This window comes from Centroberyx gerrardi, chromosome 9 (genome assembly GCF_048128805.1).
Source record: "Centroberyx gerrardi isolate f3 chromosome 9, fCenGer3.hap1.cur.20231027, whole genome shotgun sequence".
Classification (NCBI taxonomy): domain Eukaryota; kingdom Metazoa; phylum Chordata; class Actinopteri; order Beryciformes; family Berycidae; genus Centroberyx; species Centroberyx gerrardi.
In genome coordinates, this window is record NC_136005.1 from 20,507,047 (window position 1) to 20,534,551 (window position 27,505).

Sequence of the window (27,505 nt, forward strand, 5' to 3'; positions counted from 1 at the left end):
AAATATTGGCTATGGTGAGAAGTCTCACTTGATTAGGTTTTAATTTTATTTGAGAACTAAACTTATCCAATGAAAATAAATGTTATGGAGTTGATTATGTTAAAATCTGGATGAAGATGATTTTATTTTAGGGTAAATCAATCTGCCCTCCACTGACTCAAATCATAGGTTAGCAGCAAACTTAGAAATGCTGCTTCACTACCTCCCAATTTCCCTGCTTCAAATTGTTCTTTATAAATTAGAATAGAATAAAATAGAATACTACTTTATTAATCCCCATGGGGAAATTAATCTCCTGCATTTAACCCATCCAAACACCCCATACACACAGCCATAAGCTGGAGAGGCCTGAGGGCACGATGGCAGGAGCTTGCATCTTATCTTGACTCTGACAACCCTCTGGTTGCCAGCTGTCATTTTGCCAGATTTTTGTGCCATCTGGCCAGGGATTCAAACCTGCAACCTTCGGACTACTAGTCTGCTTCTCTAACCTCTGGGCTACCTACCACCCAAGTTGCCCACCTATTATTTCTACCAGCCCACCCTAATATAGCAGGCTAAAACCGGCCCTGCAGACATGTGGAGTTACAATGTGTGTGTTACTGTGTTGAAAGGACGTGTTTTAATCGCTTTTTGGGTTCAACTGTTGGAGATTGTGTTTGCCCTGTGGGTGTGTATTGGAGAGCAGCGCTCCCAACGGACTGGAGGAACAAAAAGCTCTACAGTGAAGTAAGGAAGTCACAATTTTTTTAAGACAATCAATAGTCATGATGGCAAAAACTAGGAAAATAAGACCCAGGTTGAAAATAACCAGAATTATTCTTTAAGGAGTGCAAGGTTCACAGTGACAGACAGTTTAGTGTCCCTACATTGTGCATGCATGGAGAACTGCAAGGTAAAGAAATAAAAAACAAGGGCAAAAGGTACAAATGTTTTTTTTTTTTTTTTTTAGACAATTTAGATCTTAGACTAAGAGTTGAAGGGACAAAGAGAGGAGCCAGATTTAAGGTAATGAGAGATAAGCGCAAAAGAAGAGATAAAATAAGCAAAAAAAAAAAAACAGATAAGAATGAATGCTATGGAGCGCAGAAAGGAGAGGGGCGATTAGAACGGCACAGAGAGAGCCTGTGAGGTGGAGAGCGACTGTGAGACAAAGCCAGGATGGTAGCAAGTCTGAGAGGAGGAGGAGGAGAAGGAGGAGGAGGAGGAGGAGGAGGAGGAGGAGGAGGATGGAGACGAGGAGCGGACTTAACCCCTGAGCTGCTGGAGTGTCTGCCTGCCTGGCCTATAGTGCCATCCTCAGCACTTTTCCCATCTATAATTACTGCCTGCTATCCATCATGGAGCCGCCAGACCCTCACAGCGCAGCGCTCCATAAACACACACATACATGCACACACACACAAACACACACCCAAACACACACACACAAACACACACACACACGGGGGAAAATCACAGACCTAAGCACTTCAGCTAATAGAATAAATATTAATATCCCTTTTGTTTTCTATATCCTCATTTCCCCATGCACTATTTAAATGAGGTCTGACAGTGTGAAAAAGCATCTGTTTCACACTCACTCAAAAACAACCACTGAGAGGAGGAGAGGGATAGAGAGGGGGAGACAAAGGGAGGGAAAGAGAGGTGGGGGGGCACAGGAGGTGCAAGGGAGAGGAGGGGAGGGGCGGAGTGAGAAAGTGGGTCTGTTTGAGGTGGATGTGGGGACAGTGTGTGGGGGCCTTGCATGTCTAGGGTCATGTGTAGCTGCTCTCTGTTACCCATCAGGTCCTCAATGTGTCACTCAGTCACTAGAGTAATGCCACTATGGAGCACAACCCCCTGCAGCTGTTCCTGCCTGTGTGTGTATGCGTATGTGTGTGTGTGTGTGTGTGTGTGTGTGTGTGTAGTTGGTTACCAAACCACTTGTTTACCTGAGCCTCATTTAAACTCCAATGGAGCTAAATCTTAATACTGTACAACATAATTTCATGTTCAATGATGAACACCACTCTCACTCAACACTCATTTTAATGAGAGAACATTACAATCAAGTAATTGCATCAATGGGATGGCAAAAAATATAGTGAAGCCAAACTTATCTTGGGCATAGCCAATATTGGGTATAGTATTATGCACAATATATGCATTCAATTAATTGGGTGCAACTGGAATTTCCCAGTCAATGTGGACCATCAAAAGCATTTGAACTGCAAATTAGCTTTGGCTTTACTGTGGGCTTATGTCAAAGTTTTGAACATTTCAATCATTCCACTAACCCTCAAAACCTGAAGGGGTTGGATAAAAGGGGCTTCATCAATACAGTCATAAAGAGGCTCTGATACACAGCTCTGGAGCAATGCCTCAGATTGCGTGCGTATGGTGTGTTGGTGCGGGTGCTTGTGTGTGTGTGCGTGCGTGTGAGTGTGCGTTATACCTTCTCTCCCTGAGGGCAGTAGCCCTTGATGAAGTCCTGACACACGTCAGCCTTGCGGGACACATAGACATGACTGTAGGGACAGCTACTGTTGTTACAGATTCCCTTCAGGAAGTAGGAGCACACTGGCATCTAGAGAAGGAGAGAGAGAGAGAGAGAGAGAGAGAGACAGAGAGGCAGACGGAGACGGACAGGGAGCGATAAAGAAGGAAAGAGAGACGGACAGAAATGGAAGGAGATAAAACAAGGGCAGAGAGAGAGCAGGAGTGACGAAAGGGTGAGATTATATGAGTTTGTAAACAGACAAGCGGTTTTACAAACCACACCGCCAATGGGCACACATGAGCCAACGTGTACAATAATTCAGATGTGTCCCGTCTGCCAAACAATCTGTCACACACTGAGCAGCTAAATGACCTTAATTGCAGTTGACAGCACTAGAGTGAGAGTGAATGTGTGTCTGACAGCATGTGTGCGAGCGTGTGTTTGTGTGTGTGTGTGTGTGGAGAGATCTACTGTTTGGCGTGTGGGTGAGCTTAGTGGAGGCCGGTCTAAATATACCTCTGAGGGGTTCAGCTCAGAGGGAGAGGTGGAGAGAGAGGGCCGTGGGAGGAGGGGGTGGAGGAGGGAAATGTGAGAGGGAGTCCATCTAGTTGGGATGGGATCAGTTCTACCTAATTAACTGCTACAGAAATATTTATCCAGGCTGCAGCTTGTCCAGCTATCATGATGTGTTTATGTGCTGGATGTGTGCATGGTCGCCAGGACTTGGGCCAGTGGCGGGGGGCGGGGGGGGTCCCAGGGGGCAATGCTGGGGGTGTAGGGTGCGGGTCTCTGGTTTCGAGTTATTTGTGGGGGGGTGGGGTGGGGGGGTGCAGGATTTGGGTTCGCCTATCCACACTAGTGCCCCGGATCAGGTTCAGATAGCTGGGTGCATAACCCCGCACCCCCCTGCCCCCCTCCCCCCCATTTCTCCCCAAGACCCCCATCCAGTTCTGTTTAATGGGTCCACGTGAAAGGGGAGCAGACTTTTAAGTAGTATCCTGTGGGGGAGAGCCAGGGAGTGAGGCAGGGAGGGAGGGGGGAGCTGGGGAGGGCAGGTGGGGCTCTTGGAGAGGTGGCATTACAAACAGACAGCTGGGCTCTCAGCACTTAGGGGCCGCAGCATGACAACCGACACAGGTGCAGGGCATTGTGTGTGTGTGTGTGTGTGTGTGAGCGCTGGAGGGAGAGGCTAGGCACCTGTTCTGGGGTTGTTTGTCTCAAGGAAAAAAAAAGAAAAAAAAACAGCTTTCCCTGTTGAGTGTCTGCACTTTCCCCTATACGGGCAAGACTATTTCCTCTCTTGCAGACACACACACACACACACATCAGCTGGAGCCTTGGGCTGTACAAACACAGCTAATAGGGCAATATGACAAAGACAAAACAACAAATCTTCAAAACAAGAAAATTATCTCGGAACTTCAAATTTATTTAAGGTGGATGCACGACTCCTTCCCTGGAATACCGAAAGACTACAAATAGGTAAAATAACCACGGGTTTGCAATGTGTGGAAGCAATCACGCCAATATATGTTGAGGCATTGGTTTGCTGGGGTTGAGAGGATTTGCTGTTGCTCTCTCGGGCCTAATAAGGTGTGTAACCACAGGTGTGAGGTGAACATAGTGTTCCTCTTTGCAGTATGTGAAAACCAGGATAAGGTACGTTCCAACCACAACACCTCATCAATCCACCTTAAGTGTCTCACTCACCCCCCCCGACATCCTCATCTGCTCCCTTACCACTCCAGCCTGAACCCCAATCCCCCAAATCAGGTCATGTCTTCTGCGCTGCTTTCGGTGTCACGGAAACAGGACCAGTGCCAGGAACATGAACACGATCCACGATGACTGTACCCAACAGTGTGTCATCATATACCTATACCAACCCTGGCCCCTACAATGTTCTGAGAAAACCCATAAAACACTATGTTGTCTGACATATACGAGTGAGTGTGTGTGTGCGTGTTTTTAGTGTTACCTTTTCCTTGGCCACCTTATGTGAGAATGGGCAGGTCCCGTCCGCCCGCTTGCAAGTCCCTCGCAGAAACCTGCAGGAATCGATGGAAAGAATCATCACAAGGTAACAGCTATTTATGTGTACATGGCTTTGAGTATACTGGAGATGGAGGGTTGTCTGTCTTTACTGAGGGTCACGTGTCAGAACACCCAACCACCATGTCCCCCTCCCACACCCCATCCCCAGGACACACAATCAAATATGCACATCTCTGACAAATCAGGTAATTTGTATAATCCCTGGAGCAGTCCTGCTTACTCAAATCTGTAGGTGTATATCAAATCCAAAAATGCCAAGTTAATATTGTGGAGAACCATCTTCCCAAGTAGTATTGGAGAGAACAAAGTCCTCCAGAACGAGTACAGAGAGGTCTCTTAACAGTTTGGGATGGGCAATATGTTTGACATCGCACACACAATCAATTAAGATGCACAGCTGTTCACTTTCCCATCTGTTCCAACCAGCTCTGCACCATAGACTTAGACTGTTGCACTGTTTGGAAATGATGTGTCATTCTCCCAATGAATCATGGGGCTTCCCATTCATTCTCGTCAGCCAAGTCACCGTCCGACGCATCCTTGGTTGCCAAGTAAACTCCCAAGGTTTTATCTGTCCTCTGTCCTTGCGTTGTTTTGGAATTATATTTCAGCTGTTAGATATTACATCAAATGCGTCATGGAGGATGCAAGAGCGCATACTGAGAAAGATCCTGTGACTTTTTTACTCCCACCATGGTTTCTCTCACCACAGGGCCACCCTGCCAGGGCCACCCATTACCCTGAGTCTGCAGGCATGGAAAATGGGATGTGTCAGTGTGTGCGTGTTACCTGGTGCAGACAGCCACCTTGTCCGGGTCATGGATGTAGGGACAGCTGCTGCCACGGTTACACTTGCCGAAGCGGTTGTAGTACATGCAGTACTGCCTCGGCTGCTTCTTCTGACGAGCGTGTCTGATGATGGCAAGACTCCGCTGGACTGCGCGACTTGGTGGCAGAAAACACAAAACACACACTCACACAGGAATCTACAAACGAATGAACAGCTTGTGGTCCTGTATAGCTCAATTCACAAAGCACTAACACTGCCAGGATTAGGGGTCCGACTGTCTCCCAGGGCCTCCCATGCTAAAAATGCCTGCACTCCTGGCACTATGAGGAGCTTTGAACCAGAGCCTACCTGGCCACATGACGGGTGTTGGAGGGCCGGCTCAAAGGAGGCGTCGAAGGGGAGACGTGCTGAGGACTGAACCACCTTCCTAATTGTGGAGAAAGGGGAGCACATAGAGACACCATAGGTACAATTAAAAGGGAGTCTATGTAAGATTTTCACTTTAATCCACCTTACAATCTTCAGTAGGAGGCAGGTTTTGTCTTTGTTTTGATTTAGATTAGTTATTCATCTTGCACCTACAGGGGGTGTTATTTTACATAAATCTTACATAGTATACCTTTAACTATTCACAGCAAGTGAACTAGAATTCAAGCAGTGAGTGTGCGCCCAGCCGAACGCTGTAACAACTTGATATCTGTCTAGTTATTTATACTGTGATGGTTTGACACGTTTGTGCCGAAGCCAAACGTGACATCCAGCACTGTCTGAGAGCATCATAAACACTATGTACTCGACGCACTCGCCAAACACAGGAGGAAAAGGAGAGGGAGGGGGGCTGCTGGAGGCCAGGAGAGGAGTGGAGAAGAGGAGAGGAAAGGAGAGGAGAGGGGAGGAAAGAGGGGTGGGGTTAAAGATGGTAGGATGATCTTATTCGGGCCTCTAATTTTGGAACATTTTTGGCTGTAAGGCATACACTCCTCATCAAGTGTGCGCTCTGGTGTGATTTAAGTAGAGCAGGATTACAGGCTAGTGGCACCAGACCAAGAACAAATGTGAAGAGGAATCCAAGCTTGCTGGGAAGATGTGAAATCACAACTCCTGTTGGAGGACACCTGAAGCGGTTCTGGAGCGTGCTGGAATGCGTGTATGTGTACTAGAATGCTGGTCACGAGTTCAACAGAACGGAGCTCTTCAATTTCACCCACAGGTTTAGTTGTGAGAGAGAGAGTGAGAGAGAGATAGAGAGAGAAAGAGAGAGAGAAGAGAGAGAGAGAGAGAGAGAGAGAGAGAGAGAGAGAGAGAGAGAGAGAGAGAGAGAGAGAGAGAGAGAGAGAGAGAGAGAGAGAGAGAGAGAGAGAGAGAGAGAGAGAGAGAGAGAGAGAGAGAGAGAAAGGGGAGGCATGAAGGAGAGAGGTAGAGGCAGATCCAGGCTTTAATCTGCGTCGTCCAGTTCTGCAGGCCCTCCCCCTTGGTGCTCTGACAGATGACAACTTTATTATTTCAGATGGCAAATCCAGCCGGCTCCCCCAGTCTATTACAGTGCTTTTGGACAGGGCTACAGCCACAAACATGAATAAACACTGCTGTATCACCTCGTAGTTCACACTTACTCATTGACACTTCACTCCTTTATACCTGTGCGCTATCAAACTTTTTACCAAATAGTAATAATGACCTTTATTTTTATAGTGCTTTTCAAAACAGAGTTTACAAAGCTGCTTTACAGATAAAAGAGTAGCAAAGGAATGAAATAAAGCAATAGAGGAATAAGAGAATAAGAGAAAACCATAAGGAAAGGAGAATAAAAATAAGCAGGAGAAGATAAAACAATTCGGAGCATCAATAAATTAATTAATAAAATATATGAATGAATATAAATAAAACATGACAAAAACACCAGTTTAAAAAAAATGAGTTTTAAGAAGTGATTTAAAAGAGGTTAATCATGTCTGTTCTTTATTGATCAGCATCTAATTAAAGTGAAGGAAGTAAAAGTTGTATTATAGTGAATTTTGTTTTCATTTTCAATTGCAAGTCTTCACACCTTTATTGTGAATTTTCACAGTCCTGCAATCCTCTTCACATATTCAGAAAGCATCGCCACAGATGAGCCGTGGGACTAGAATCTGTACTGTTTTTGATGACCAATACAATAACGGTCAGCGTACCTGTTCGGTTGATTGACGTGCTGGCTGCCACAGTGCGGGAGAGCTTATTGGCTGACACCCTGTACCAGGAACCACCAATCCAGCGCATGCCCCTCCCTCTCCAATGCTGGGATGGCAGGTGTCTGTCCTGGGGAGCCCTCAGACGGCTCTGGAGCAAACTCCTGAGGGAGGGAGGGAGGGAGAGAGAGAGAGAGAGAAGGAGAGAGGGAGAGGGAGAGGGAGTGAGAGAGAGACAGCGAGAGAGAGAGAGAGAGAGAGATACTAAGTGAGGGCCAAATAGATGAAAAACTACTCTAGAACTGATATATATTCACTTATCATCACTATATATTCACTAAATACAGATAACATTAATGTTAAAGCAGGAAGAATACACTTATGCTTAGTTCACAAACTGTGTTAAAATTGTCGGTCGTTCCTCTGAATGTGACTGCCACGCTCTGAGTTGGAAGGATATTAGTCTTTAAAATCTGCTCATTTTTTCCTCAGCACCACCCCTCCTTTGCCTGTCCTCTGTCCAACTCTTCCACTATATCTCCTCTCCTCTCCTCACTTTATGTTTCCCATCTTCCAGACCAGCCCCCCCTCCTCTCCTCTCTCTCTCCCTCCCATGTCACAGCACTCTGTTAAATTGCTCCTCTAATGGAAAGGACGGCAGTGTGGAAATGGAGAGAATTGAAAAGAGGAGAGGAGGAAATCAATGAGATAATAGGCAGGGCAGGGGGCCAGAGCAGGAGGTTGGCCCCAACACTGGAGCGTAGAGACCATGGACACACACATACTGACACACACACACGCACACACACACACACACAGTGTATCACAACACGCTACTGCTGCGGCACACACAAACATAGGCCTCTACACACATATGCTCACAAAACAACATCCAGAAGTCACTCACTTGGCTACAGCATGTGTGCGGGATGGAGCGTGGGTGCTGTAAGTGTGTGTCTACAGTGTGTATGGGATGCTGGGGGGTGGGGGTTGGTGGGGGGGTACAGGGGTTATGGCGATAAATTGCGCTGTCCTGTCACTTCTATTTGGGGCGGATTGGGGCTGGTGTGCAGGGCGCCGCTGGAGGTAATTTGCTGCCGTATTTCAGATGGGCTGGAAATGGGTTTAGAGCGAGAGTTCATGCCTCCCATTATAGAGAAAAGAGAGGGTTACCCCAAACACACACCGCACACCCGCGCGCGCAAAACAACTGACACACACACTTACATGCGGCAGTGGAGAGGTTGTGCAGTGCTGAAAACAAGAAAAAAAACAGAGCAAATATCACCCATCAGTGGCTATCACATACACAGTCCTCCTGACTGCGTGCCATAACTCAACAGCAGAGACAGTCAGTTTCACAGATACAAGATCAGTGGCTGCCCTACATAGGGCAACTGCAGCCAGGGGAGCCGTAATGGAGGCTAATGTTGGAGCGCTCACTGCCACCCAGGGAGGCTTAAACAGGGACCAGGCGGCCTGGGGAGCCACAATGGAGGTTAATGGGGATATGACATGAACAGTTAACACAGACAGCAGTTAACCCTGACACAGGGCCACAGTCAGGGGGGTGACTGAGGGTGTAGCAGTGGGAGAGGCAGGATCTTAGGATCTTAACCTGTAGGAATAAGCACAGGTTGGGTATAAGCATGTACATGTCAGTGTTTGGTAGGTGCCTGTGTGAGGTTGTGAGCCTAATTTGTGCATAAATGAAGTTCAAAGCCTTCTAAGTCGTGTGTGCTTGCGTGCGCGCGTGCACACACTGAAATGATTGTGCTAATGTGAGACACAGAGCTGTGTGAATGAGTTTCACCCACAGGCGCAACACCATTAGCGAACAACAGTCTCTGTGGGAGCAGATTACCTATGTAACACCATCGAGGTAATCTGCCCACTAATGAGAGAGGAGAGGCAGGAAGAAGAGGGGAGAAGTAGAGCATCTGAGGATCAAACCATGCACAAATCAGAGAGCAATAACATCATCTAGAGGGGAGATGGGAGAGCAGGTTTCCTCTATCCCCGCTCTCGCTTTGACCTGTTCCCCATGACGCCCTTGACCTCCAGGGGGATATCTGTTATCAGAGAGCCTCCAGGCCTGTTCACCACACAAATCCTCCACTGCTGGACAGCCGGCTTCTTTCAGGGGGGAGCCCTTTCACTGTTGCACGTTGCATAGATACACCTTACCGCCGCCTTCCCCTCTTCCACGAGGCCTGGAGCACACGTCCACATACACATCATCCCAATCGCCATAGTGATTATTTGGGGGCAGTGCATTTGGGGATCTGAGATTTAGAGTGAGGTAATGCGTATGTGCGTCTGTGTGTGCAGATGTAGGTGTGTTGTAAAATAAGAGTGAGAGAAAGAGAATGACTAGAGGTTAGAGTAAGAGTAGATAAACTCCACAGAAAAAGGTAAAAAAGACAGAGGAGGAAAAAGGAAGAGATGGAGGGGGGAAAGGGTACACAGGAACTCCCTTGTGAGTAGTCTGCATGCACACGTACATGTGTCTGTGTCTGTGTGTGCATTTGTGTGCGCGCGTGAGTGTGTGTGTGTGTGTGTTTGCATGCACGTGCATTCATTGCTCTGACCATGCGATGCACAGATGAAGGAGAGAGCAATTCAGCACTACTAGTGCTGTTGATGAATGATCCGACTTTTGTTTTGGTGACAGGGAAGAATTTGGAGGGTCGCGCGACTGCTCAGAATAATGCTGCCCTTGTCTATTTGTCTGCAACCCAAGCATTAGTAAGCTCATATTGGGAAACAGTTACCCTTGAAACAGAGCACAGCAAAAACAGTCATCTGGCTAATTCCAACAGTGAGGACTGCTGCTCTGCTTTAGGCAGTGCACTTAAAGCGAACCTAAGCACTGTCATTATGCATCACAATACTATCAAATCCAACTTAAAGGGACCTGATTGTAATGAACAAAATCTTCTTTTAGGGCAGCAAATAACACAAAGAGTGGGAAAGGCATTTCAGAAGGTAAAAAATAAGGGGTGTGCGTGAGAGGCAGCAAAAGGGGAGCACAATGTAGGTGACGGTCAGATGACTAATGTGATAAGTAATGAGTAAATGAATAGATTGGTGTATGAAAAGGGATGAATGGGGGAGTGAATGCGGGGAAGGAGGAGAGAAGTGAAGAAGAGAGAGCACTGCTTCACTTTATTGCCCAGTCTCTTACATCCTGTACTGATCGATACAGGAGCACTAAACGAGATGAGGGCCTGGACCGAATGTGTGTATGTGTGTGTGTGTGTGTGTATGTGTGTGCGTGTGTACACGTGTGTACATGTATACGCTCAAAAATAGTATACTTATTTGGGGTTGGGGTGGACTCCATATAGGGGGCTGTAACATCAACACCAGAAATTTGTGGGGGAAAGAAAGTGGAGGGGAGTGGAAGAGGAGAAATTAGGATAATAGATGCACTGACAGTTAACCAGACAAACAGAGTAGTGTGGAGGAGATACATTCGATGCTATGTGCAGAGATGACACAGAAAACAGATGGGTTGAGTACAAAACATTACAGAGGGAGAGAGAGAGCACAAAGGAGGTACAGCAAGAGGGGAAAGGAAGGGAAGACGGGGATATAGAAAAATAAAGAAGGGGGGGGGAGAGAAAAAGAGGGAGGGTGCGAGAGAAAGATGAAGGGAGGGCTGGGCTGTAATTTATCCTTGAGCGTGCATGCTTTACGGCTTTCTTAATTCAACTCCTGCTACTATTAATGGAGTTAATGTTGAGATTATATCTATTTTCTGGTGGCGGGGGCTGAAATACTGCGGCCGATTTCCCCTCCTCCCCCTCCTCCCCCACAGCACTCAATCAGCCACGATGCCCATTACCGCTGACACCGGAGAAGCGCGTGGCATGCTGGGTACGGATCACCTCACTTCCTCTGGGCCCGGGAGCAGGGAAACTTTGGGAACAGCAGGGTGAAAGAGTTTAGCTGGATAGGTTGGTTAGTAAAGGATGAAAATGTGTGACCAGACAACAGAATGCAGTGAATCTAAAGGCAAAAACTGTTAGGGCATATGTCTTTTTGACACTGTCAACTGTTTTGCAAACAGCTGAAAACTGGTGGCTTGGCCTGTAGGGGTAGAGCAGGACCTTATGGGTGACCCTTCATGTTAAAATGGGGTCCCTGGAATAACACCAAACCAGGCAAAAAGACTGATAATGTGCACATATTTATCTTAAATAAAAAATGCTTCGAACAGCTCTTGGACTCCACAGAAGTTGGTTTCTGCCCTCCTGAAAAACAAACAAACATGGGTTTTGCCCTACAGGCAGCCTAGCCAAAACATCAGAACAAAGTAAATACAATATTTTCATTCACTGTATTGTTGGGGTTACAGGAATTTTCTGAGCTCCATATGGGGAACCCTGCTAGAAAAAGTCGGGAACCTCTGGCCCATCATGCGAGGCCGGGTCTGAGATGCACAAGGTCCTGAGATGCATGGCACTGAGAGACAAATAAATGGGGGAGTTCATCAGTAGCAAGGGGTTTAGGTATTAGCAGGCAGAGAGATAGGGGATGAGGACAGATGAGGACAGGGATCATTGGGTCCGATGGGCCAGAGATGAAGAGCCGCACTCAGCAGTTAACAGGAGAGAATATGAGCTCATGCTACAATAGATAGGTTAAAACTGATAAAAGTGGTGGGCTTTTGGAGTCAAACAGATAGATAAGCATGTGAAGGATGGGATGGTGGGGAGGTGGACGGGTGGAGGGGGGCGGGGGGTGTCCGCTCTCCCGGGGGACCCAACCTGTCCCCCTCCCTCCCCGTCTCCCCTCACTTCTACACACTTGGTGATATTTCACAAGATGTCGCGGGGCTCAAATTGAAAATCCCTTGATGAATCAATATTTACTGCAGCAGCTAAATGAATAGTAATAAGTCACCAGAGGCTGAGTCCAGTCACAGTCCAGGCCCTTCTGTCTCACCAAATCTGAATTACACAAATGAACCCTACACACACACACACAAATGCACATATAGACTCACAAATGCAGTTATGCACAAAAAATTATTAAATTATGAAGGGCTGCCCAAATATATACCAAAAACCAAAACACAACTTAAACACACCACAAAATGAAGGAATTGTCGCTTCTATGGCCCACAATAACCGTTGTCAAACTGCAACTATTTTTGTCTGCATGGATGTGTGTGTGCGTTTGTGTGAATTAATCAGTGTGCCTTACAATGCTCCAAACACCTGCAAAGACACTGCAGATGCCAGACATTAAACAATACCAAGACAAAACACACCTGCATATGCAGCCATATGCTACCCTTAACCCTGTGTAGTTTGGTACCATGGGTTCATTGTTTGTGTGTGTGTGTCTCACGTGTGTGTGCAATCCGGTCAATGGTAAGGATACTGTTAATTCTCTACACATTAACAAATCTTCAAAACCAATCACAACAATCTGTTAAGCGTTTTCATAACCAATGGCTACATACATAACCACTGGGGGAAAAAAAAAATCGTAATGCTACTTGGTTAATAATCATCATAATAAAACATCAACTAAGTGTCTTTTTCATGGCGATGAAGCCATGAATAACACATTAACTTAACGTCCGTCACCCAATAATGACCTCATCGTAAACATTAATTAACTCTCTACCCTCAGTGATGACCTCACCACCCCCCACCATCTCATATCACACAAAAAAGACCCTCTCTGCTCTGGAGCTAAATATTTTTTTACCCTCACTTAACCAAGTAGGGTTATAGCCAAGACCACGTTCCCTTATTCACACACACTTATTTACAGCGAAATCAAGCCTCACTAACAATTTATACCTCAAATGAGAACGAGGAGAATGATAGAACGATGACTACTGAGACTGTGAAAGTTAGATAAATGAAGGTAGGAAAAAAAAAGGAGAGATGGGGGTTGTAATGACATTAAGAAAAAGACCCCCCCACCCCCCACCCCTCCCTCTCCCTGTGTCTGTCCCAGGCGAGATCCCATTCCCGCTGGTGTAAATTAATGTGGGGAGCACACCGGTGTAAATGTTTTATTCTCTGGGTTATCTACTGTGTAAAAATGAGCACCATAAATTTCCGACCCTTCCAATCGTGCTACACATGGCTGTGACATGAAAGACAGGGCGATGCTCTGTACTGAGGGATATTAGCCATTGAGACACATTAAACCGGGACCTGAGTGTATGTGTATTCGTCTTTGTTAATATGTAGCTTGACAAGAGTGTCGATACGCAATACATGTATGCATGTATTTTGCCGCGGATACTGTGTATTACCTGGCGGACTGGATCCTCTTGGCTCTCCAGGAGAGGGTGGGGCTATACTGGAGCGTGTGTGTGGCGCCGGCACCCTGGCGGGTCACCATCTTGTAGCGCGTCCTGAACACCCTCTGGGAGGCGGGGCTACGGTGGGAAGGAGAGGTGGAACCTGCGGACAGCGAGGTTGAATGACAGATCAGTAAACCGCAACACAGGATATGAAAATCTGACCACTGAAAAACTTCACACAGAAGGCATGTTAAACATCCAGTCCGTGCATGTGCAAATGCATAGGTACTGTACACATCCACACGTACGCACGCGCACACATACACACACCCACAAGTTTGTCAGAGAACTCTGGCAGGTGTGCTCTTTAATAAGCTTCACATATAAAAATGAGAGGGAATAACAAAGGCAGAATTTTTATGAGCCTAATAAATCATATCCTCTGTCTCTTTCCTCCCTGCCTTCATCCCTCCTACCCGGCCTCCCTCCCTCCCTCTTTCTCTCTTTAAGTCTCATTCGTTATATCATTTCACAGATCCATCAGGGAAGAGGCGTAAGAGTAGGGATGGGGGGGATAAAAAAAAAAAAAGGACAAAGTGTTTTTATTTATTTATTTTGGTGTGTATCCATCATGTTGCTTTATGATGGCCTGGCTTGGCTGACGCACTCGCGCACTTCTTGGGTAAAGGATGGAATTTGCATTGTGGATCGGGAAGTTCCAGTTCACCACCAATTTACCAAGCTCAAAGATTACATGAGCCAGGAACTTCTGTATGCAGGCCTACACACTGTAGATAGTGCAGGACAATTGTGAACTATTATGGATTCTGTCTACTAAGACAGCCTATCCTATACAGTCTTCACAGACATGGATACAGAGCTCTTTAGAATGTTGGTCGTAATTTAAGATTGTGATTTGTTTGTTTTTCTTTGTGACAAAATGAATAAATTTGCATGAATTAAGATGCATGACAGAAAGAAATCTTAAAAACACAGCACTGCTATAGTCTGAATAGAGGAAACCAATGCAACATGAATCAGTAGCACAGTGCGTTCATTTAAGTCAGACATACTCCACACAATAAATAAATCTCCTGCACTCTTCCCTCTTACGCCAACCATCGTTCAGTGTGGTGGTCAGTGACAACACTCCGTCTTCCTAATGAGTGAAGGAAAAAAAAGAGAGAGGAACGAAGTGTGGGAAAGGGATAAGCAATGAGATTCTACACCTAATGAGGAGCTCATTTCGTATCACCTCTTTCACAAGTCTATAATTGCCAATTGTCATGATTGTTGCCATTTTAATTAGCATCCAGTAACAAACCATGACGAGAGCCGCAATGACAAACAATAAAATGATTCAATTTCCACTTCTCCACATTCCACCTTCTCTCTCCATCCTTCCTTCCTTCATTCCCTCCACTCCTCCCCCCCACCACCACCACCCCCCTCTCTTGTCTTCCTCCCTGAGGCACTCGTTTCATTTGTCAGCCAGGATGCAGTCCTGGATCAGCTGGAGAATTCATCTCAGACAAACATTTACCAATGAACAAATCACTGCAAGCTGGGGACCTGCCTAAACACCACATGCTTAGGACACACACACACGCACGCACGCACACACACACATACACACACACACACACACACACACACACGTTTGCCTTGCACAAGTACACTCAAGCAGATGCACACACGCTGTTAGGTGTATGGATGTTCTATGGGTGTAATGGTGTGTGTGGTGGGTTATGAAAGAGAGACCTGGGGAAAAAGAGAGATAAAGAAAGAGAGATAAAGAGAGAGAGGGAGAGAGAGAGAGAGAGAGAGAGAGAGAGAGAGAGAAGGGGGGGTTGCACAGGATTAGTTGCCTGGCTTATAGTCACTTTTTCTCCCACAAGCCATCTGTATTGCAGTCAGAGCTATTTGGGCGTCCTGGCAGATGACAAATAGGGCTTGTCAAAGGCGCTGCCATGGCTCACACCCCGCAACCTCTTACACCCCTCCCCCTCTAGCATCCATAACCTGAACCTCAATCTCTCTCTAAACCCTTGTTCCAAATATCACGACACCCGCCATGTCCCAAACACTGTCACAAAGCTGTTCCACCTTAGCTGCTGTTTAATGACATCTATAGTGAGCTGTTGGTGTGTATCCGTATGTGTCCGTATGTGTATGTGTATGTGTGTGTGTGTTTGTGTGTGTGTGTGTGTGTGTGTGTGTGTCAGCAGGGGATGGATGGACGGTGTTGCTCTGATTGTAAACCACTGCAGGTTGTGTTGGTTGAGTGGCTCTAGGAGCAATGGGGTCTCAATCTTCCACTACAGGACCATGACCAATGAGCGTGTGAACACACACACCAACACAAAAACACACACTTACTCACACACATACACCTGGGGTCTCAATCTTCCCTTAATAGACCTCTGACAGTGGCCTGACTTGCAATGTGGGGGAGCAAGCGAAGTGGCGCCTTGGCCTGTGAAGACACCGTTTGCAGACGCATGCACCGCACACGTCGTCCATCCATCTCTCGCCGACTCTATGCTGTGTGAATCCACAGATAATCTACTCTAGTAGCTCTACACTGCACCCATCTCACTGTGCCTCACTCCCTCTGCGAGTAGCCTGCCTTCCAGTCATATAGCCACATGAAAACAAAATTTAAACAGTTTTTTTCCCCTTTTATCCTCCCTGTCTGTGCAGAACTAGCAGAACTGATCCTCTCCTATTAGTTCAACTGAAGAACCCGCTAAAACTCGACAAATTAATCATGTAAGGGCTGCTTTATCAACATCAGGAGGCAGATGTACCGCCATATAAGTGGATCTGGGAGAGCTGAACCAGAGTCCCATCCCTAAGATGACTGAGCCTCGTCTAAGTAGCACGGACTAGACTTGAGCAGAGTGGAGAGGAGTTGTGGTAGCTCCCCTCTCTCTATCTCTCTATCCGCAGCCCTCTGACTGGGGCTAGTGACAGGCCATTCCACAGCACCTCTCTTCTCCCATCCTCTTAGGGATCCCCCCGGCGATCCCCCCTCCGTACCTGACGGCTAATTCCAGTGAGCAGCGGTCTCTGTCTGCCCCCTCCCTGGGACGCCTCGATGGATCATAAATCTTATTATTGACAGCGCCTGTTCCCCCTGCCATCCAATGTTCCCGTCCCCTGGGGCTCATCTTCTGACTCCCACTGCTCCAGAGCTCTTATACAGACAGCGATGCCACACTAACATCAGACTTAACAAGGGAGTTACCACGATTTAATAACCCACTCTAAGCCAACACGGTTATGCTAATATGATCTGTGAGTGTTTGACAACCAGTGATACTTTCTGACAGACTACCCAGAGATGGAGACAGAGTCTGCTGCCCCACCCTGCCAAAAGAGAGCCGCATTCCCCGGTCTTAAAAATATTGGGTCCTATAACTCATCGGGGCATACTGCCATGTGCATGCACATGTGTGTTTAGCCTTGTGCGTGGCAGACCAGGTATGTGCAGTCATATGTTCGGATGGTGGTGTCGTATGAATGCTTGCCTGCTTGGGGTATGCCTAAAATGTGTGCATCACAAGAGACGCTGCATGTGAGGGAGTTTAAAGTGTGCCGTGTTTTAGAAAAAGTAAGAGGAGGAAGGAGAGTGTCATGGCCTCTAGATCACAAAGTCTTCACATGCCTCCATACCGCTCCTCACTGCTAAACCCATCTCCATCCCTGAAGTCTCATAATGCAGCTCTTTTTTTCCAAGATGATAGACAGGCTCTTTGGGTACATGGCTGCAGGACGTGGAGCCATTCGTGGTCCCTGACCTGCTGTTAGGGTCCAGACTGTGTGTGTGTGCGTGTGTGTGTGTGTGTGTGTGTGTGTGTGTGTGTGTGTGTGTGTGTGTGACATGAAAAAAATGTATTTGCTTGATATACGTATGTGCAACTGGTGTATCTATACTATGTAAAGTCTCCATAATAAGTACCATGCATCCATGTTTTGTATTCTCAACTTGTATGTCCTTGGGTGCTGTTTATCAGTGTGGACATAGAGATTCATGCATGAGTGTGTGTGTGTGTGTGTGTGTGTGTGTGTGTGTGTGTAGGCACACACATATTCTTGTGACCTTGATACATTCCTAAGGACTAAAAACAGCACCACCTTCAGAGAATTGGGGACTGGGTATGATGATGGACAGCTTAACATTAGTCCATGGCTCTCCGTTTGATTGAGACGCAGTACAGAACTGAACACCTGGCTGCAAGTTAGGTGCAGGACAAGAAACATTAGTATATTTAAGAAAGCGTTCGTACATGATAAACCTGCTACAGTCTTTTAAGAGGGGAATACTCTGGGGGTCCTTTAGTGCGTGTGGTTCAAGAGGTGGGTTGACACAAACTGACAGGCTGATGGTGGGGTGGGCCTCTATACTGACACTGTGGGCCTATCCGGTGGTGATGTCACTGGAGAGAGGCATGTTCAGGGAAGGGTATGTTTTGGGAGGGAGGTGAGGTGGGGTGGGTGTTGGTGGTGACGGCAGGGAGAGGGGGGTTAAGCTACTGGCTACTGGCCTCGTCCATCATCGCAGTGGAGCCATCAGCTGTAACATATACCAACTGACCCAGGGCCCTCATGCTGACCAGAGGAGGGGGGGATTCTTCCACTCAGCCTCACACACACACACACACGCCAATGAGCACATAAACAAACACAAATGCATGCTTTCCTGGTAGGTTGCGCAACATGGTACTATATAGTGTTTATGGTGATGACTACGATGATGACGATGATGATAATCAAAAAAAAAAAAAAAAATTCACAAAGAGCTACAACATATAAAAGCAAACATTATACACATAAAATAATAAAATAATTCAAACAAGTAAAAACAACAAGACAACACAAGACAGAAAGATAAGAATGCAGGGGGAAAACAATAAAACAATATAGCCATAGGAAATAATAGGATAAGTCTATGAGTCTATAAAAATAAGTTTTAAGAAGTGAGTTAAAAATATATATATACTGCTTATATACTGATTTGCCTAGCCTAAGCTTCTCAGGCGGGTGTTCCAAAGCCTAGGTTACATTATGGCAAAAGACTTCAGCATAGACTTAAGGTCAGAGGAGACCGGAACTGCACACTGGCTTATAGGGGGGTAAAAAGGTCTCCAATATAGCTTGGGGCCAGACCAATCCGTGCTTTAACAGTGATCATATCAGCCTATTTCCATCACCATTTCATCTGAAATTAGCATACCTGCATCAGCATGAAGCCTCTGTCATTACATTAAGGGTCTTTATTTTCGATACAATCTTAATCTGCAGAAAGAACTGAAAATCTCCATGCCGTAAGGGCACAATGCATGGCTTAGTATGTTCTGCTCTTTCCTAATGTTTATTCAAGGCGACTTGACAACATCCTCGATGAATAATTGAATGATAATAGTCGTGCATGTGCTTTTCAGAGTAGCCATGGGCCCCTGTAGCCATAAAGAACATCAAAAACGTGAATAAGACATGATGAAAAAACACATTTCCTGTGACCTAAACCTTGACCCTGACCCTGACAAAATCTCTAGCGATGATTGGGACTCCTTCAGGTTCATATGCGTCTCACGCCGTGCATGTCACACACAGGGTTGCCTCTGGTCAAAGGGATGACTATGGCTGTCGATCAGCAGATCCCATTAGCTGCATCAAGAGGAAGAGCCTGGGGCTTTGTCCACTTAAGGATCGGTCATTATTTGTGTACTTTTGTGTGTGTGTCTGTGAGCAAGAAAAAGAGAGACAGCGCATGTGTGTGTGTGCTGCTGAGAGAGAGTGAAAGGGTGGAGGGGAGCATGTGTCATAAAACCTTTTCCAAGTGTGAGTGGGGCACTTGAAGGTTAAGTGAGTGGATCCCTAAAGGGCAACAGAAGATTCCACATGGGATGTGAACCCCTGCCCCAACTGATACATGTCAAGACCCCCAACCAACTAAGCAGTCCCAGGGGACAGCAAAAAGGGGACTGTGCGTGAGTGTGTGTCACTAAGTGAGCGAGCAATAGAAAAGAAAGAGGGGAAAAATAGAGCAGGTGTACAAGTGTCAACCTATGTTCGGTAGAGTGTTTATTTCGTCATACTGAGTGACGGGTTAGAGACACATGCGAGATCCCGTGGCATGTCAATCGCCACACACACACACGCACACAAGGGCCAGGGGGTGGCTCGGGGGTGCAGATTTAAACCAAGAGTTAGGTTCTGGTTGCAGATGCCAGGCCTGGTACACATCCATCATGCTGGTGATTCTTTTGGGCAAGTGAGTGATTGAGCCCAGCCAGCCGGTCGGACACTAGCCCTGAACTTCTCCGTTTCAGCCGCTGAGTGAGAGACACGGAGGTGACTTACAACCCCGTCGGGAGACACACAAGCATCATGAATGTGTCAGAGTGTTAAGAGAGAAGGGGGGGCAGAGCAAGGGGCTGAGGAGAGGAGGATGGGGTGTCAAAAAGAGAACGACGCCGGCAGGAGGATGAGGCCGTTCATAAGGTGTACTTAGGCCTTCTTTACACTCGCAACTTTAAGCGGGGCACACCTTTCAGGGGATAAAGATTAAGCCCAGATACAGCTGCACTCCTTCAAGGTCGGGGAACAACAACATGGGCAGCAGTTCCCCACTTGGCTGTTACAGTACTGGGCCTTCAACATCATTTTCCTTTCTCATGTATTCTCCATAATTGTTTGTAGTGGAGAAGACATGATTTTTGTTTTTTTGTAAAACATGGTGAGCTTTGTGTTCATTTTGCAAAGGAGGAACAGGGAGGAAGATGCTAGGTTAGATGTGCTTAGTGGGCAGGGCTATTGATTGACAGTTTGCTGCATGTACATGTTTTGCATAAATACATAAATTGCAAGTTGCTGGTGATGAATGATAAGCATTGTTTCTGTTTTTTTTTCATCAAATAGTCCTGGCATTTATCAAGCCACTTGAAAATATATCATGCTGTTTTTCAATTTCTTCATACTTTCATCACCCCTATATTTATCATTATTTTTTTCTTGTTATTTCCACCCTTCATACACTTTCTTATAGGTTAACGGGATGACAGCCTTCTACCCAAGAATAGTGTATAAGTACAGTATAAGAGAGAATAAGGACAAGAAAGTAGCCTCCTTATGTTACTGTACAGGCTTGTGTGTCCGAGGTACAGTATAGGTTTACAGGTGACCCTTGGCATTGACTGTGATATTTGACCTTTGAGTCTCAATGTAATGCAGAGGGCCTGCTGGACTAATGAACTGCTGTCTGACCGTTCACTCTGGCCCACAGCCATGGTCAGCTCGGTAACAGGGGGGGGGGCCCAGCTCTTGACGTGGCACTACATTTACTGGGGTGAAAGGTGAGGGTTCAGGGTCTAAGGATCAGGAGGGAGAAAGGGGGACGGCGTGATGAGGGACAGTCAAGCCTCTTGTCGGCTCGGGCGCTAATTTGGTGGGGGCAGAGGGCCAAGGGGGCTGCCGCTCTCTCTTTTCTGAGCCTTTTGAAGACGAGCAGGTGCTCTGAAGAAGCGAGCCTCCAAATAAACACTCCTCCCCGCAATCTCACTTCCACCTTTCCCTCCTTCACCCGCTGCTCTCGAGTAATGGGTCACTTTCTGCACTCATCGGGGTCCCTCCATCCTTTCTTCAGTGTCCCTTGCTCTAATAACTCGCCATGTCCACATGTATCCTTAGGCCTATCTGCCCTTCTCTTATGTTCCATCCTCACCCACACACAGCCCCCTCATTCCATGGTGGCAGTCTGGGTGCAGCTGCCAGGCTCTAATTGGTCCCTTTGGGCCAGGGAGCGCTGGCAGCAGCCTGCTAAAGTGCTGATCACAAACAGGAAGAGCGGGCATCTGCTTGGAGCGGACACCGCTGCTGAACCGCTGGCATAGCCCACGCACAGACACATACACAGAGGCATATGTACTAATAAAGGTCTTTCAAAGTCACAGCAAGACCGTAGGATGACAGCTAAAAGCCTCAATTCAATCACATTAAGACCAGCCTACAGTCATTCACAGCCTACAGTCATTCACTCCATTGAGTCACAGCTACGATACAATTCCTGTATTATGTGAGTTACGCTTGTCTTACGCTTTGTCTCTTGATGATATCACAGATTACTAGAAGTGGGACAATATATACTTAAAAAAAAACTATGGGAATAATTAACTGACAAAATAAGTTGTACATGACTGAAACAATGTGTACTCAGACACAAATGCGTAAAACAAAACTTTCAAAGTTATTGATTCTAGTAAGTAAGCTAACTAGCAGTGGTATTAGCCTTATTTGCCAAGTTGGTGAATGCCACCTCAATCTCCAGAAAACTCAGAATAGCTGTAAATAAATAAGCACTTTAATATTAAGTGCAGTGTCAATATATTAGAGAGTTTCATGATGAGAGAAAGAAATGGATGAGTTGGCTATGGATTTCTGCATTAAATCCTTGCTATCAGTCCCCCAAATTTTCAAGTTTGTTATATCCATGTTTTTTTTTCCTTTGCTTTACCACACAAAAATGCACATTTAGGGTTAACACTGGATTTGTTCATTCATTCGTTCATTCGTTCATGTATTTATTCACATTTATTTTGCTGCTGTATGGAAGACACACCAAACTATGACCCAAAATGAAGGTGAATACTGTGAGTTTGTGGATAGCATCACCCCTACAGGTTATAATTTTGTAGACTGAGCTGTCCAAACAATATCATGTGGCTTCTGGTTTTGGGTGTGTTTTTCCATTGATTTTTTCTCAAAGCTGGTCACTGTGCATTAGTGAAACAATCCCCATCACCATGGTAATTCAACACACGTTACATCAAGCTGGTAATTTATATGTATAAACTTGTTAAGCCAAGAATGCCCTGAAAGACTAGCCGCGGTGACAGAGAGAGGAGGGAGGCTAAGTGAGGAAAGGGTAGCATGGTAATCTTGTCCAAAATAGACCAGGGGGCATGAACTCTACACACAGCCTACACTATAAGAGAGCACAGAGAGATGCCATGGCGTAGAGCCACACACACACACGCACACACGCGCGCACACACACACGCACACAAACACATATTCAGGCTTCGAATGAGTTGTCGTAAACAGGAGTTTCTCAGTGGGAGGCGGGGCTCTTGTAAACAGGTAGTGTGTCCAGTGGCAATGCAATACGCCTCAGAGAGCACCCTATATAAACCAGCGTAGCCTTACAGTCAAACTTTTGTGTTTCATGTCACAGAAAGAGAGACACAGGAACAGAGACAGAAACAGGACGAAACTAGGTTACTCTTCTATTATTTCACTATATAAACTCAAAAAGTCTAGGCTATATAAAGATATTACTTTACTACCACTGCAATAGTCAAACTCAGTGAAAATGTGGCTGTGGCACAAGTAGGTGTCTATTATAATTAATAGCCTGGCAAATATAGATGACATGCAAGAGCTTAACCTTGGCCAGAAACGCTATAAGCATTTTTGTAACTGTTGCTGTAGCTACAAGCCTACAACACATGAAGTGCCAACAGGAGTCGCTGGTCAAGCTGGTGAAGAGGATACATTTCTGTCTTCGGGCCAAAAGACCCCAGACGCAACTTTGGCCAAAAATTGTGCCAGACTAACTTCAACCAATTTCTTGACCTAGAATTTTCTACCCATTTCCTAAATCTAATCCTAACCTTTGCCATTCCTCATTAGGTAAAGCAATCCCATTCCTGCCTTGCATAATGTTGACCTGGCGCTATCTAACTATAGTAGTTTTATTTTACTATAATTTATTTAAATGTAACCACAGTAGGTTCAATTAGCCACGAGGCTAAAATGGAAAGCTATGTGAAAAGCTGGTGCGATGCCTGACAAGTAAAGAGCCAATGAGATTCCCTGACCGTGAGAAAAATTTAAAAATAAAAAAACAAATCAGTGTCACTAGTAGGTTTCATTCGCAGGCCTGGTAAATTCAAATCCAAAGCCTATCATTTTAGACATGCTTAAGTGAATTATCTGTCCATAAAATCAGGTTAGTTCACAAAAAATTATTTTGGTCTTCTTAGATTTTGATCTACAACAGAGTTCATATTGTTAATGATGGCTATTTGGCAATCAGTCTAGCATTACTGTCATTGAACAAGAGGATCAATGATATCAGTGTGTGTCTCCACAGAGACAGAGTGAGGTATTTAACAGCTAAACCCCCCCAAGACAGGAGACAAATTGACCGCACACATTGTAGGCATGTACACACGCATGGCACACACACACACATACAGATACACACACAAAGAAGCCCCCTAGACAGGAGACAAATTAACCACTTCCCACAGAGCAATTCACAAGGGAGCTGGGGACAGTAAACGGCAAATGATCAATATTGCCTTCTTCAGGCAAGCCCACACAATATTAGCTCCACACATAGGCACATACACCGCAAAAGTGTCTAGGGGGCAGTATATCAATCCCTAGCATAAATGTCATATTTTAAGACCAAATGGGTGTAGAATTCTCCTTGATTTCGGCGCTCCCCTGTGATTGTGGAAGTCCTTGTGGTTGCGATGCTCTTGTCTAGATGAGACAAGTGGCTTTCTTCCCCCTCCTCTTTTTTCTCCTCTTTAACTCTGAAGCTACAATGACAGGAGACAAACTAGCTATTTCCCCCAGAGCAACTCACCGGGGACAGCAGAAAATGAACTGCCCCAGATCAATACTGTACTCTCTCTCACAGTCACTCTCTCCTCCCCTCCCCTCCCCTCCCCTCCCCTCCACACACACACACACACACAGGGGCACACAGCAATGTGTGGGCCACCAGGAGAAAGACAGTTATTTTAGGAGTCATCATTTCAGTTAGTGAAACAGGAGGAACAACAGTGGGTTTGTGTGTATATGCTTGCATGTGCGTTATGTCAGAAAGACGGGAGTGTGTGAGTGTGTTAATGTATTTAACAAATACTCAGATGTCCAACCACAAGTGAGAATTGTGGAGATTGGTGAAAACACAGGTATCCCATCCAGAACGGTCACTAGCTACTTTTACATGCAAGGAGTACCCTAAGGTCATATCTGGGCTAAGCTGTGATACCCTGCAACTGAGTATCCCTGAACATCCCTGTTGCTATGAATAAACCACTTAACTTATAGTGTCCTGCCCAGAGATGAAACGGTCCACCCACAGAAAAGTATGAAAAGGTGCAGCCGCCAGCTACTCCCTCCCTCTTTAACTGAGCGATAGTGGGTTACTTTAAAATAGGAGCAATTAAGATCCAATAGTGATATTAAGTACTGTTTTTGTTGTACCATTTTGTTGACACCAGAACGTAGGCATAATGTTCTGTGAGTCTGAGTTTGTGCAAGTGAAATGAGTAAGATGTTTACAAGCGACAGTAGCCGATATAATATTGAAGTAAGCCAGGCATCTTTACCAGGTTTCTCATAATCAAGAGTATGAACTTACCCAGGTTATTCTAACCAAGGTCTGACATATGACCCAAAACAAGGTTATTTGAGTAACCGGGTTAAGAATGGAACATCACAAAGAAAAACTCCAGTCACCAGTATATGGTTAAATGTTGCGTTTAAGTCTAAAATATGGTTTCAAAGGTCGTAAAAATATGTCTGTTTCTCTTTGCATGCCTCTTCTAGTGAGAAATTTCCCTGGTTGTGCTCATATTTTACTGCTTTTTCATTTTGGTTTGACTCTTCTGGCTTATTTGAGGATGAAATTGGTCTTAAACTTTATTTGAACTGGAATTATTGGTGTTAAAAAGTTTTTACGTTTAACTTACAGAAACATGCAGTCATGCTATTTTTATGGTTTGCACTTTTGTTTTCCCTCAGATATAAAAAGGGATTTTTTTTCAATCATAATTGTCGTCATTCAGATTTTGCTCAAAACATCATGCCAATATTGAACTGTGAACCCAGTATTGTGTATCAAACCAAACCGTAAGCTGAATGTATCTTTAAATCACTAATAACCACTGAGAGAGATGTTGACACACTTCCTTACACACAAAAGCTGTGTAAGTGTTAAAGAGAGGTTTTAATTAATCTCCTTTTTTGATCTTTGGGTTAGGTTAGGGTTGGACTTGCACAGTCTTTAAAAGGTGATGACACATGGGGAACTTTTTGAGGTGAAAATAGGCAATGTGGCCTTCAGTGGGGAACTGACAAATGAGACAAAATACTGTTGGCAAAATTCCCATCTGCAGTGCCTTAAAATGTTGCCCGTGTCATCACCTGTGGTCCAAAGTTCTCTTGTAGGAGAGGAGAAAAAGAAATAAAGGTTTCGCACAACTAGAAAAACACTGAACTCTTAAAAACACACAAGGCTGCAAGTTGTTTAAGAGGCCTACACAAAAGCACACCTCATTTGTATGGGTGTGTCACATGAACCTTTCTCTCAATTTTGGGAAAAGTGAGGGGCTATCTCAGCTCTGTTCTGATGAAGGGTAGAGGTTCACCAATTGCTCAGGTTGCTGAGCCAGCAGTACACATGTGCAGAGCCCCCTCTGCAGCTCACTGGCAGGAATGCAAGCAGTATGATCTGTCTGTGACATGTCTGTGTGTGTGTCTGTGCCTTTGAGTGTGCGCATATATGATTTCTGAATCTGGCTGTACATCCTGACCCAGTCACAGGTGTGTATAAATAGTAATGAACCCTGATTTGAGTTCTCTGGCCAGGTCCCTGCCAACCCAATCATACTCCCCCTCAAGACCTGATGGAATAGAGACCAGTGGCCTCCTCTGACCACTCAGTGCCGACATGCTGTAGTTTACTGTCAGTGATTGTGGGACCACAGTTGAACCATTATTAGTGACAGCAGACACTAACAACCACCAGCCAGGCTACGGGGCAAAATGATGCAGCAATAAATTGTGATTTTTTTTGTGATTTGTTGTTTTGTTGACTTGACATTTCAAAGTTAATGAATGAAACTCCATGTGATAGATGTTCTATCAAATCACGTCTTGGAAAATGAATGAAGTATTATTGACTGGCATTTTTCTGCCCATAGTGATATCTACTGCAGTTAAATGGATAACAAAAAGGATAATAAGGAGAGTAGAATAATGAATTACAATACATTATAGCGCTGAATTGCAATTGTTAGTGTATTGCAAAACAATGAGAGTTGCCTTATTATCCGACAGTGTAATGTTCAAAAAAAGTATTGCGACTCCTGTAACATTGTGTATCAATTTATTCTGTTAGAATGTAGGGTCACAGTATTTAACCTCCATTACTACACCTAAGACTACAAACAAATCCATCATCATTGTTTTGACGTGTAGTACCAGTTATTTATATCATAACTAATGCTTACAGCCCAAGTAGGACACCTATTACTGCTAACTCCCCTCTGCCATCCATGCCAACCCTGCTGGCTTGACCGCTGCTGGCAAAGACCCCAGCTTCCAGTGCCAATGTTGCCATACCAAAATGGTAACACCACCACTACCACAAATGCCAACACTACTAATACCAACACACTGCCAGTCGCATCAAAGCCCCAGCCACTGTACTGTAAATCACACGTGCCATTACAATCAGGCGTGCAAGAGAAAGTGAGCCACTCGATGCTGCAATCACTGTGCGTAATGTGCTTACACCAACAGCATGACACACACGTGCATACAGCGCAGCCACACAGATAAGCACAAACACACTTCTGCACAGACACCCCCGCCCATCCCCATCCCATACACACACAGAGTTGAGGACTCAATTACTCTGCTTC

The 27,505-nt window shown here is 45.5% G+C and overlaps 1 protein-coding gene across 2 annotated transcripts in view; it reads right to left on the reverse strand.

Moving 5' to 3' along the window:
- zc3h3 (zinc finger CCCH-type containing 3) overlaps positions 1–27,505 on the reverse strand; it is a 49,542-nt gene that overhangs the window by 7,632 nt on the left and 14,405 nt on the right. Inside the window, exons 4-10 of one of the 2 annotated variants that reach the window (XM_071918426.2) lie at positions 13,782–13,932; positions 8,723–8,749; positions 7,499–7,659; positions 5,676–5,754; positions 5,327–5,482; positions 4,461–4,530; positions 2,438–2,569 (exon numbers count right to left, since the gene is read on the reverse strand). In XM_071918426.2, coding sequence (XP_071774527.2) covers positions 2,438–2,569; positions 4,461–4,530; positions 5,327–5,482; positions 5,676–5,754; positions 7,499–7,659; positions 8,723–8,749; positions 13,782–13,932 — 776 coding nt within the window. The remainder of the gene's footprint in view (positions 1–2,437; positions 2,570–4,460; positions 4,531–5,326; positions 5,483–5,675; positions 5,755–7,498; positions 7,660–8,722; positions 8,750–13,781; positions 13,933–27,505) is intronic. The other variant, XM_071918427.2, reaches the window with a different exon arrangement.